The sequence below is a fragment of the Python bivittatus genome, unplaced genomic scaffold, assembly GCF_059951505.1.
Source record: "Python bivittatus isolate LINGU-HERP-01145 unplaced genomic scaffold, Pbiv_v1 ctg000080_np1212, whole genome shotgun sequence".
Lineage (NCBI taxonomy): Eukaryota > Metazoa > Chordata > Lepidosauria > Squamata > Pythonidae > Python > Python bivittatus.
Genome location: NW_028277035.1, coordinates 25,315,266 through 25,328,742, shown reverse-complemented (window position 1 = coordinate 25,328,742; position 13,477 = coordinate 25,315,266). Strand labels below are relative to the sequence as shown.

General features: G+C 43.1%; 1 protein-coding gene across 2 annotated transcripts in view; it reads right to left on the bottom strand.

Moving 5' to 3' along the window:
* The window catches only part of JAKMIP2 (janus kinase and microtubule interacting protein 2), a 50,864-nt gene that overhangs the window by 25,496 nt on the left and 11,891 nt on the right, over positions 1-13,477 (bottom strand). For both annotated transcript variants that reach the window (XM_088134757.1, XM_088134758.1), the window contains exons 3-5: positions 5,367-5,576; positions 4,609-4,707; positions 3,026-3,172 (exon numbers count right to left, since the gene is read on the bottom strand). In XM_088134757.1, the coding sequence (XP_087990883.1) occupies positions 3,026-3,172; positions 4,609-4,707; positions 5,367-5,576 (456 nt within the window). The remainder of the gene's footprint in view (positions 1-3,025; positions 3,173-4,608; positions 4,708-5,366; positions 5,577-13,477) is intronic.

Sequence of the window (13,477 nt, the reverse complement as noted above, 5' to 3'; positions counted from 1 at the left end):
AAATACAAATGTTTAGGATATAATGGGCTCACTCTCTAGAAAATTCAGTGGATCCAAGAAAATAGCCTTTGTAATGTTTATCCTAGAGAATTAAGGGAATAATGGAAATGAATCCCAGAACACTTATATTTGGACATGGAGTTACTTTTAGACTAGATTTCCATTCTGCTATTAGCCTAGTTTATTCTTGGACTTTTTATACATACCACTCTATGCTCTGATTTTTCCCCATGGTAACAACTCTGTCAAACAGGTGGGGCTGAGAGAAAGTGTCTCTCCCAGAGTCACTCAGTGAGCTTCCATGAAACCAGTCTAACACTTTAACCACTGCACTACAATAGTTCTCTAAATGCCATTTGAAACTTTCCTATATTTTCCCACCACATTCCCCATTTTTTAACATGAGAAAATCTATTATGAAAGGAAAGGAGAAAAAGTTGCATAATATATTTTGATAGATCAGTATGGAAAAACTGCATCTGGATTTTCTGGTTGTTTCTTTCAATGCACTGCATGTTTTTTTTTTAATGCAGTAGAGAGAAGGTAAGAAATGATACAGGAGGAAAAACGATCTGTCAGCTCTTGTTCTAGCCAAGACACTTCTTTATAGCTTATTTCTGAATGGAAAAAAAATATCTGCATTCAAATATGCACAATGAGAAATAGTAGCAGAAGGTTTTTGACCTGCCACTTCCTATTTCCCTTTTCTTCTCTTGTGTAGCTTTAAGAAAGACTTCAGCAGCATTTATTTGCAGTTGCCCTGAAGCTTGACCTGTGTGTCTTCCAGATCACAATCGTTGTTTTTTCCAATCCTGTTTTTACAGTTTATATGTAGGAGTGAAACGTATGCAATAAACTATGGCTTGGATGGTGAAAGAACTGTGGGTCATGGAAAATGAACTGTGGGGGAGGAGGGGAATATGGGAATTGAGCATCACTGAAGTTCCTTCTTACTCATGTCCATTGTGCTAAGCTGGAAGGGGAACCAACCACCCCAGGATCATAAATCTTTTTTATGGCTTCTAAAGCCCCATGTACATCTCCAAATTTGCCTCAAATTGTTGTCATGACTCTATGTCATTCTGAGGCAATAGGCTTTAGTTAAAAAGAAAGAAACAACAGGGTTTTTTTTAAACAAAAAACCACCACCACAATGCCCCAGAAAATGGGTTTCCATCTTTGCCTTGACATGCCCCTGTCATTTTCCATCACCCCTGAATTCTGTGATTCCATTTTATTTGCCGCTCTGTAACCGCTCCGTCTCTTTAAAAAAACAAAAAAGGAAACAAATGCAGTTTTTGACCACTGAAACATTGTCCACCAGGAGTGAGAATAGGTAATATGTCTCCATATACTTTGTGAGGCACATTTCCCCAAATAATATTAAATGTGGCCTGTCTATTTTGGGTGAAACCATGGTTTAGCAGACTATAATTTCCACTAATTAAAAAAAAATGATGTGAAGCAGATTCCTTTAAAAATGGTGAACATAAGGTTTATACAAACTGTAGGTAAAATGTATATGAGTGGCTCTTAAAGACAGATTTCAGAGAAATTCAGGCTACGTACCATTTAAATACAAGTGATGAAACTGGGAATTGAATAGATCAGTGTTTCTCAACCTTGGCAACTTTAAGATGTCCGGACCAACTCCCAGAATTCCCCAGCCAGCATGGCTGGCTGGGGAATTCTGGGAGTTGAAGTCCGGACATCTTAAAGTTGCTAAGGTTGAGAAACACTGGAATAGATCATATTTATGCTTGTACACATGGATATCCAGAAGAAGCCTAGCCTTTTTAGTTCAGTATGTGTCAGCCTATCAGCCATGTATCAACCTATGCCCATTATTTGTAGGGATTGCATGGCTCATCAACCTCCAAAGTAATTGTTAGAAATGAGAGAGAAATGGGCAATGCTATCATGAATGGAACATAATGTCCCTGAGAGGAATGGTCTAGAAGCGCACAAAACAGCAGTTTTAGGAAAATCTGTGTTTCATCAGTGTCTGGATAACAGATTACCTGAAAGTCCTACATATCTCATCTTGAATATGGATGGAAAGCAAGATATAAAGAGAATCCAATTAAGGCTGCAATCCAATTCACTGACCTTTCCCAATCCATATATCTGGAGGGTACCTGCTATACACAATTACATAAGAGTAAAATCTGCTGAATCGAATAGAAAGCATATGGAAGCAGACATACATAGGATTGCTCTATAAGTATGAAAACCCATATAAACATGTTTAACTATAGGCTAACTATAACATATATTAACTAATTTATTTTGGAGTTTTGGAGTTAGTATGATGTATTAACTAACTAGATAGATAGATTAATACATATATACATACATCCACTAACACATCCACTCTGATTGACAAAAAATTATATATTTTGTGGTGTGGAGATGTTTAAAATATTGTTTCTTGAACAAGCTATAAGGTTGATTCATACATCATACTAACTCCAAAACTCCAAAATAAATTAGTGCCTATAGTTAAACATGTTTATATGTGTTTTCATACTTATAGAGCAATCCTATGTATGTCTGCTTACATATGCTTTCTATTAGATTCAGCAGATTTTACTCTTATGTAATTGTGTATAGCAGGTACCCTCCAGATATATGGATTGGGAAAGGTCAGTGAATTGGATTGCAGCCTTAAGCACAGTGATTAGAACTCTTAGGAAAGTGGGAATGCACTTAGGGGGCCAAATATCAGATTTGTTGGGCATGATACAATCTGGTCTCCCCCCCCCCCCCCGTTACAATTTTTTATTGGACATCAAAAGTCAGGATAACATTGACTGGTTTTTAGATATTAATAGTTTTGTCTTTTCAAGTCCTTGAAATCTTCATGCCTTGTTACGACACCAAAAAAAGTTTACCATCAAAATAGGATTAGGTAATGGCATTGCCTATAATAGTTAAATTCCAAAACCTGAAAACAAAGTAATGAATTAAAAATTGTTGGCTTGGCTGTACATAAACAGAGTAAATCCAAACACTTGGTACAAACCATTTCTAAATTTTCCTTAGTGATTGCTTTAAGTTTTTCCTCCATGCGTTGCAACGACTGCATGAGTTCATCATTTCTTTTGGAGAGGCACTTATTTCTTTCCAGAAGAGGTTTGCATTGTTTTTCAGCTTCTCGAACACGTTTCAACTGCAATCAAAATACTAATTAATTAACTAACTAGATAGATAGATTAATACATATATACATACACTAACACATCCACTCTGATTGACAAAAAATTATATATTTTGTGGTGTGGAGATGTTTAAAATATTGTTTCTTGAACAAGCTATAAGGCTGATTCATATATCATACTAACTCCAAAACAAACTGCAGCATGGCTTAGAATAATGTATGAATCAGACCTGTAGGATACAGTTTGAGGGATGGAGTTTCAAGCACTGATGTCCTTTTAAGATGTCATCTGCAGATCTTAAAATAGTAATAATAATGATGATGATGATGTATCATTTCAATCTACAAAACATGTTTGATCAGAGTTAAAAATATTGATGAGTACATTATGGCGAGAGATGCTTTCTTTAAACCACCTCCAACTTTCTTACACTTATTTGCCTGGAATGTTGTTTAAGTATCTATAACCAAAAAATAAATTTAACGTAAGAACCCAATCTAACTGCTGCTCATAACATTGAATGAGAGACTATGTTATGACTTGTTTCTTATCATTCTTCTAAGAAGAGAAGGAACGGTTGCTATTCAGTCACTGTACCTATAGCTTGGTACTGAAATCTGTATAATGCACAGTGCTGGAAAAATTCTCATGTGAAATCAAGAAGAGGGGCTATCAGTCAGTAACTGATTTTACACACTGAACTAACCATTATTTATTAAATAATTCAGAATTGCCTGGGTTCACACAACACACTATGCTATAAAGCATGAGATATGGAAGGCAATGTTAGATTTATACAATCTCGAACTTAGTATAGTGGTTAACCCAGGTTCAGGTCCATCCATGGCCATGGAAGCTCACTGGGTAGCTTTGGATCAATCACTCTCAGCCTAATCTAGCTCAAAGAGTTGTTATTATGGTGAAAAACTGGTGGAAGAAGTGCTTTATACACCACGTTAAGCTCTTGAAGGAAAATTTACAGACAAATTTAACGAATATATAAAACAAACATGCTAAGTCAAAACTAAACAAATGACAAGATATGTTCAGAACAATCTGTTCCTCCTCCAGACCATGTCATTCCAGCCATGTGGGGGTATTCTAATAATTTTCTGGAAGTAAATCTTTCAGATGAGGGAAGTATTATATTGTGTTCTGGTTGTAGTTCCTGGAATGTACTATCTCTGAAAGGAAATGTTTCTTACATCCCTACAAATTACTGCAAAATTTGATTCAGATTTATCAGCTGTCCTGCTCCTAGCTGGAGAATTTCCATCACCTCCCACTGAAGTGATTCCCCCTGCATGCCCAACTTCTAAATGTTGCAATCCTAAAGTATGAACAAAGCCAAAGCACCTCTGCAGTTATTTATCATTTATGATTTTGTCATAGCTACCCTGGATATTTTAGATTAAATAAAAATTCAGAAACTGCTAAGTGGCCATACCAATTCATTCCGTTCATCCACAAGCAGAGTGTTCCTGTCCTCAAGTTTCCGAATGGTAGCATTGAGTTCTGCCATTCTCTTCTGGTTTCTACGTAGGTCCTACAAATATTTGTTAAAGAAAAATAATTTGACATATCTGCTATTTATAGGCCAGGGCTGAGTTCTTTGGCAGAAATTATAAATCCCAATGAAGATGAAATTGTATAGCCCACACATAGCCAATAGTAACAAATACTGACAGATATAGCTCAGCAGTGTCTGGAGGGCTACATATTGTACATCCTTGCTAGACATATTAGCATATTATTTTATGTAAACAAGATCTTAAAACAAGAATGTGAGTGTATGCTCCTAAATCAGCCAGCGGCTTTAGGCAAGCTTCTATGTCTCAGCCTCAGTGTATAATTTGATCTTCAGCAAGGGAACATTAACAACAGGCCTTATAAGTTCTTTTATAATCTTTGTTGAGTTAATGAATATGGAATGTATGGAGTGTTTTAAAGGTTCTGCATAAATGCTAATCATTTATATATTATTAATTATCAACATCACTTCATCATATCTTGTTTTGAATTAGCTACACAGGTGAATCAGAACTGAAATGCAGCCTTAGAACTACCACAAGAGGGAGTATGGTATAGCTCATGAGTGGATGCTATCATTGTAGAAAGCAGGGCAATGATGCAATAAGTGGGCTAAGTGGACCCAATCAAAATCTCAGTGTTTCTGTTTGTGATGAAATAGAACATGCTTCTTACAGGACTGCTGCAGTGTTCCGAGCCATCTCCTGCTCTGCCTGGGATCTCTCTTTTGGGACTGCTCATGTTGCATTCAGCCTCCTTAACCAAAAATAGTTGTTCATCCAAAGCTTCTTTCTGCAGCTGAAGCTTCTGAACATATCCTGTCAGGGTCTCCAGCTCTTTCTCCAAAGAAAAGATAGTTCTGTCTTTTGCTTTGATCTCATCCATCTGAATGAAGACACATGAGAGCAGTGTTATGGCATAAGTACAATAATGAATCCATGTATTTGAATACATTTTGCAAGGAATGGATCTTCATGGTTCATTTGTTATGGCAATTTCTTCTTTAAAATTACAACAGCACAAAATAGTCTGGTGCATATAAGAATAGACTTATTTAAACTTAAACACGACTTTTGAGTTATTTAGTCAGTTGTTTCCCTCTACCCCTAGCTTGTTTTAATGTAGGGCTTCATGTCTCAAATAGTGGCATGACAGACACAAACTAAACAAGCTAATCAGCATCTTGATGTTTTTTTTAAAAAATCAATTTTTAATTGTCCTTACATCGGAAACCAGTGGCAACTATAAAACCTGCAATTTCTACTGGTAAAAGACCGATAGTTAGGTGCAAAAATCACCCAATTCACCCCATGCATTTTATCTCAGGCTTGAGAAACATCCTAGTCAGTCTATATCACTCTACAAACATTCTGGTTTGACTCTGAATCTTGAGTGAAATATGAGAAACAGAACTTTGTTCTGCCATAGATGAAACCTAGAGAAAATCTTATCTACAGGTTTTCTTCCTGTCATGCAGCTGTACAGTACTGTCAAGAAAAATGAGGGCAGCCCTTATGGCAGTTCTAGACGTGAGATCCTCAGATCTATGAAATTGGTGAATTCCTCAGCAGTTTGTTTTTCTTTTTTGGTAAAGCCAAAACCAGTGCTGACTGTGTGATGTAAGTACACAATGTTGGCTAGCAGAAGCCAAGTTCTTCCAACTAAGACAGCAATCATACAGTATGAAGATCATGGTGCTATTTAGCAAGAATGGGAGCTTCATGTTGAGTTTTCCATAAAGTATAACATAGAAGAAGAGTTTGGAAAATACAGAAGGAATACAACTTGAAGATATCATTCAGAGATTGTTTATTAAACAAATAGATTAATCTTGTTCTGCTTCATTGAATGGTAGCTATTCTGATTTACCATGAATGATACAGGTCTATACATTTTGTTAACTGGACCTCCCTCAAACTTTCCAGAAGAGCCAAAAATCAAGAACCTTTGTCATTTTTATCAACTCTGATCCATTCCTGCTAATGGTGCTGGCACATTCAGTTCAGACTGGCACCACCCTGCAATTAGATATTAGATATGACTGGTTACCACAAACAGCAGAAGCATCCCAGGAATACCATCTCTCTGCCACTCCCATGGCAGCTTCTGCCTCAAGCTGCCATTCCCATTCTCTCCTGCACATCCTATCCCTAATGGGAGCAGCACAAGGGTTTATTCTCTAGCCAACACATGCACCATAGATGCTGCTATAAGAAGGTCCTCAGAGTGATGCATTCTGAGGTTCTTGCATTAGCCTTTGCTCTAAGGACCTCCTCAGGGTGATGCCCACAGAGGGGCTGGCCAGGCTCACCAGCTGCCCAGAAATCTCCTAGCCTTATGCTTAAGCTGTTTGTGGGCCAGCAGGAGAGTGGATTAGGACCCTCCAGGGCTACCATTCATTGCAGTGGCTTCATTTTGCCTAATGAAAGGGCCAGCTTTGACAGACTGGTAGTCAACATCTGAATCAATATGTGCATGATGGCCCAGAAATCCAGTGATTTGCCCAAGTTTGGCAAAATATTATGGGGAGGAAAATTATTTTCATTTGAAGAGAAGAAAGAAAGAAAGAAAGAAAGAAAGAAAGAAAGAAAGAAAGAAAGAAAGAAAGAAAGAAAGAAAGAAACTTCAGTTCATCAGGATAAAATAAAAAGCTACAGAATTTTCCACACAGAATTTTGCACCTGAAATCTTAATAGCTGCTTTACTAAAATGAAGCAACATATTTGAATCAGGGCCTGATTTATAGTATTTTCAGTTTGGTAAAATGTGCTTTGACCTAGCAAGCATGAGACAGTATATGGCTCTCAGAATGCTTCAGTTCTTCGCTAATCATAAGTCAAATGCAGTGTGGTGGAACATAGGCATCTGTACCTACCCAAGATGTTGCCAACATGATGAAATGTGCATTGTGATGTCATGTCCCAAGCTCCACCCTTTTGTACTACAACATAATTTTGTTATGATATTGCAATGCCACATTTCATCATTTGCACACTTCTCTCAATGGATGCCTATGCCTAAGTTGATTGAATCCAGATCTACATCTCTGCTCTCTTGTACACAGAGGTTGGGGCTGACTTTGGTATTCCTTCCTAAAACTGTGTTTGTAATCAAGATTTCTTGATGCTCCAGTGAAGACATTACTGGTTGCTTTTATGTTTGAAAAGATCAACTGCTATAGATATTTATTTATTTATTTATTTATTTATTTATTTATTTATTTATTTATTTAATTTGTCCCCACCCATCTCCCCACAATGGGGGACTCTGGGCGGCTTACAACATACTAAAAAACATGAATACAGTTAAAAGTTATAAAACCAAACATTAAAAAATAAAAATAAAAAAGCTAAGAAATCCAAGAGGCCGCTGGGGCCACAGCATACCACTAAGGGACCAGCCAACCCCAATTCTGATTTCTTCCCTCCCTGCCCCAGGCCAGATGGCAGAGCCATGTCTTTAGGTCCCTCCGAAAGGCCTGGAGTGAGGGGGCCTGTCTGACCTCCAGGGGCAAGATGTTCCAAAGGGCGGGGGCCACAGCAGAGAAGGCCCGCCTTCTGGACCCTGCTAATCGGAGTTCTTTTACCGCGGGGATCCGAAGCATGCCCTTTCTGTGAGATCGGGTGGGACGGGTAGAGATCGTGGGGGCGAGGCAGTCCTTCAGGTAGCCTGGCCCCATGCCATGTAGGGCTTTAAAGGTGATAACCAACACCTTGAATTGGACCCGGAAGCAAACTGGTACCCAATGCAGCTCATGGAGCAGAGGTGTTATATGGGTCCTTCTTCGGGCCCCAAAAATCGCCCGTGCAGCCGCATTCTGGACCAGCTGCAGCTTCCGGATATTCTTCAAGGGTAGCCCCATGTAGAGCGCGTTGCAGTAGTCTATCTGGGAAATAACGAGGGCATGAGTGACCGTTCGCAAGACATCCCGATCCAGGAAAGGGCGTAACTGGTGCACAACCCGAAGCTGTGCAAAAGCCCTCCTGGCCATGGCTGCCACCTGCTCTTCGAGCAGGAGTCGTGAGTCCAGGAGGACCCCCAAGTTACGCACTGGGTCTGTCTGGGGCAGTGCTACCCCATCCAGAACCAACGATGACAACGTCCCGGATACAGAAGAGCTATTAACCCACAGCCACTCCATCTTGCCAGGGTTCAGCTGGAGCCTGTTGTTCCCCATCCAGACCCTCACAGCCTCCAGGCACCGCGAGAGGGTGGAAACAGCATCACTTACCTCACCAGGGATGGAGATGTATAGTTGAGTATCATCAGCATACTGATGATACCTCATCCCATGATGACGGATGATCTCACCCAGCAGCTTCATATAGATGTTGAAAAGGAGCGGAGAGAGAACCAAACCCTGAGGCACCCCACAAAGGAGGGGCCGAGGATGGGACCTCTCGCTCCCTATCACCACCGATTGGGATCGGCCCCAGAGAAAGGAGGTGAACCAGCCCAAAACTGTGCCACCCACCCCCATATCCCTGAGCCGTCCCAATAGGATACCGTGGTCGACGGTATCGAATGCCGCTGAGAGATCAAGGAGAGCAAGGATGGTCGCACTACCACCATCCCGCTCCCACCAGAGATCATCCATAAGTGCGACCAATGCCGTTTCCATTCCATAGCTGGGCCTGAAACCTGACTGATAAGGGTCCAGATAATCCGTTTCCTCCAGGACCCTTTGGAGCTGCGAAGCCACCACTTTCTCAACCACCTTCCCCAAGAAGGGGAGGTGGGAGACTGGATGAAAATTGTCCAGTATAGTAGGATCCAGGGATGGCTTCTTGAGGAGGGGGTGCACCAACGCCTCTTTAAAGGGTGCCGGAAACACTCCCTCCTGCAAGGATGCCTTAACCATCGCCTGGATCCAACTATATGTCCCCTCCCGAGCTGCTTTCACCAGCCAGGAGGGGCATGGGTCCAGATGACAAGTGGTGGCCCTCACAGACTGAAGGATCCTGTCCACTTCCTCAGGAACAACAGGATCAAACCGTTCCCAGTTAACTGGGCAATAACGATCCCCCGGTATCTCCCCAGACCCTGCGCCACACTCGGAGTCCAACTTGGAATGAATCTGAGCGATTTTATCCTGCAGGTGCTCTACAAATTCCTCCGTGCGGCCCTGCAAATGCACCGCCACATCCCCTTTACCCAGAAGGGACTTGGTGATGCCAAACAGGACCGCCGGGCAGCACTCTGCAGACGCAATAAGGGCGGAGAAGTATTGGCGCTTCGCTGCCCTTATCGCCACAATGTAGGCCTTAATAGCAGCTCTAACAAGTGTTCGGTCGGATTCAGTCCGTGTCTTCCTCCAGCGGCGCTCTAGACGTCTCTTAACCCTCTTCAGCACCCTCAACTCCTCCGTAAACCATGGGGAGTGTCGGGGCCGGTGTGGCAAGAGAGGTCGCAAAGGCACGATCCTGTCCAAGGCCCCGGCCACTTCTCTATTCCAGGCAGCAGCCAGGGCCTCCGCTGGACCGTGCAGCAGGTCCACGGGAATATCCCCCAGCTCCCTCTGAAACCCTAACGGGTCCATCAGGCACCGGGGGCAGACCAATCGCATGGGTCCTGCCTCCCTGTGGAGGGGGGTGGCCTAGGAGAAACTCAGGGTCACCAGGGCGTGATCTGACCACGACAACGGGGAAAGCTGTACATCTCCCTTCAGGTCACTTTGCCATTGCTCAGACAAGAAAACTAAATCCGGCATGTGGCCACTATCTCGGGTTGGGTCCCGCCCAATTTGAGACAGGCCCATGGCTGCCATGGTAGCCATGAACTCCCGAGCTGCCTCAGAGGATCGCCCCAGGGATGGCAGGTTGAAGTCCCCCAGAACCATAAGCCTGGGGAACTCCACCGCCAGCCCCGAGACGGCCTCCAGCAGCTCAGGCAGGGAGGCTGCCATGCAGCAGGGAGGCTGGTACAGTAGCAGCACTCCCAACTGTTGGTGGGCACCCAACCTAAGAAATAGTGTCTCACAGCCAGAAACTTGTGGAGCAATGCCCCTGAAGGCCACTAGAGACTCTCGGATGACAATAGCCACCCCTCCTCTCCTGCCCTGGTATCTTGGCTGGTGCCACACTGTAAACCCAGCTGGGCACATTTCCGAGAGGAGCACCCCCCCTCAGGCCCCAGCCAGGTCTCGGTGATACATGCCAGGTCTGCCCCCTCCTCAGTGATCAAGTCACCTATGATGGGGGCCTTGTTTTTAACTGACCTGGCATTAAGCAGCAGCAGGCGAAGGCCAGGGCCCCTGTGAACCTGCTGGCCAGGACCTGGGCATGAGCAAGGAGGGCCAGAACACGCCACCAGCAACACACACTGGGGGCATCTTCCCCGAAGATGGCCTGCCCCCCCCTGCTCCCACCATAACGTCCCCTGGCCATCACCACCTCGATAATGTGGCCCCCCCATTCTCCCCGAGGGTGCCAGGCCCAAATGCCTCCAATCCCAGGCCCTCGGAGACCCCAATCTGGGGCAAAAATCCCTCCATCCCATCAGACATCCACATTCAAGACCAAACACTCCCAGGAGAGGGGGGATCTCGCCCACGCACCAGCTCACGCTCTCGGCGCAGGCTGAGACCCACCCCCCACCGGCCACACACCTCAATCACCCTCTGCCCCCCTGCACGACCTCTCTCACTAGCCGGCAGGGCGGGCATCCCATACACATGCTCACACCTCCTGGCTCTCACCCAGCAAGTGGAGCCTTGCATCCCCATACGCTCCTAGACTCCCCCCCAGACTCTCACTACCGGGAGTCCCAAACACCCAATGGAGGGACCCACTGCTCTGTACTGGCACTGGGTGGGATTGAGTAGGGGTGGCTGGATCTTGAAGCCCCAATTCGCTCCTCATGCAGCAAAAGTCAATTGGGATGCCTTCCGGCACCCCCCGCTGCCCCCACTGTTCCTCCAAACCGAGGGATCTTGCTTCGCAGTTGGGCAGCCACCTTGCATTGGGGCCTGCTGGAGATCGCCCCACTGCCCGGGTTCGTTGGGGTCTGCTAACCCTACGAGGACTGTAGTTCGTTAGGGTCGTTGGGCCCACTGGGCCTGGTGCTGTATGGATTATTTTGGGCAGGAAGGGCTTTGGTTGTGACCAAATTCTTCTTTAAATTAGCAACAAATAACCAAGCAGATAATTGATATAGATCTAGCTCCCCATTTTCTAGTACTCCATGTTTTTTCAATGCTTGTAGGCAGCAATTATTCCCACTTGCTGACTTTTGAGTGCCTTTTGTTTGTTTTTACGGGAAACAATATATTCATTGTGTGATACCAGCTAATCAGAGATCACATGGTGAATATATATCATCCTTCAACTACAGCAAGGTGGAATGTAAAAATATAAATAAAAAATTACAAATGATAAAAATACTGCCATGCACATAATAGTAAAATACAGTGTTCAAACCTACCAACACATAAATTCAAATCAACTAAATTAAAATCCCTGACAAAGATATAGGATTTTAGCTGGCACATACAGGGTTCATGCTAACAAATTTCTAATTGTCTTCCACAATTAAATTATCACAACAGAGTTATCACTCTTTTCCTGGTTGACATATAATATTGCCACAGTACTTCTGGTTGATAGAGCTATTCTTCAGATACTTCAATCCCAAGTTTGTCTGTTTATTTATTTGAACTTTAAAGATCATCAACTACATCATGGATAGGAGTTAAGTACTAGTTTAGCTCCTATAGAAATGGGACAATATATTACCTGGCTGCTCTGCTTTACATTAGCTGAAGTTTTTGATACATCTTTAAGGGTAGCTCTTAATCCAAAATATGTATAGAATCCAAACAGGAGTTTAGCTGAGCATGGTTAGTGTGGTAGACAAACTATCTGTGCCCTAAAATATCCAGCATATGCCTAAACCTAAATTCCATTATCCAGCTTGTTGGGCATCAGGCATACATCCCCAGTTTTACTATCTTAATTGCAATACAATTACCGATTAGCATTGTACTTTTGCTATAGACCAACTTTAAGCAGAATGTGGAAAGGATTATATATACAGAGATCCCACCGCAAGTGGTACAATGAAAATTAACTGCATATATAATTAAAGACATATCTTGTTGAAAATATCTCTCTATTCTACACTTCATTCAAAGAACTTCCTATTTAGTTGCACAGGAGCATCCACATCCTGCCCCAGCTATTCAATTAAGCTCTCTTGGTCAGCTTAAGTGAGCACTGGCCTGTTTGTCTTAACAAATGGGGCACATTTCCTTTCTTCCACCCCCAAAGCTATCCTTCTGCACACAAGTTTGCACTCTTTTATGATCACTGCAAGCAATAATTAAAAATGGATTACCTCCCATCTAGACTACTGCAATATGGTCTACGCGAGGCTGCCCTTGAAGAGCATTTGGAAGCTTCAACTGGTACAGAATGCAGTGGCACATGTATGGCGCCAGTTACTTAGCGCATGTGATACCACTACTTCATGAGCTGCATTGGCTGCCAGTGTACTTCCAGATGCAATTCAAGGTGCTGGTAGTCACCTTTAAAGTCCTTCATGGCTTGGGACCAGGTTATGTAAGGGATCATCTATCCCTAGTTGTCTCTACCCATCCTATCTGGTCCAGCAGGATGGGCATGCTCTGGGTCCTGTCGGGTAAGAAATGTTGTCTGGTGTGGGGCCTAGAAGATGAACCTTTTCTGCCATAGCACCTGCTCTTTGGAACTTTTTCTCTCCAGAGATTAGGTTGGTCCTGACCCTGCTAGCCTTTGTAAGGCTCTAAAGACCTGGTTCTGTGCTCAGGC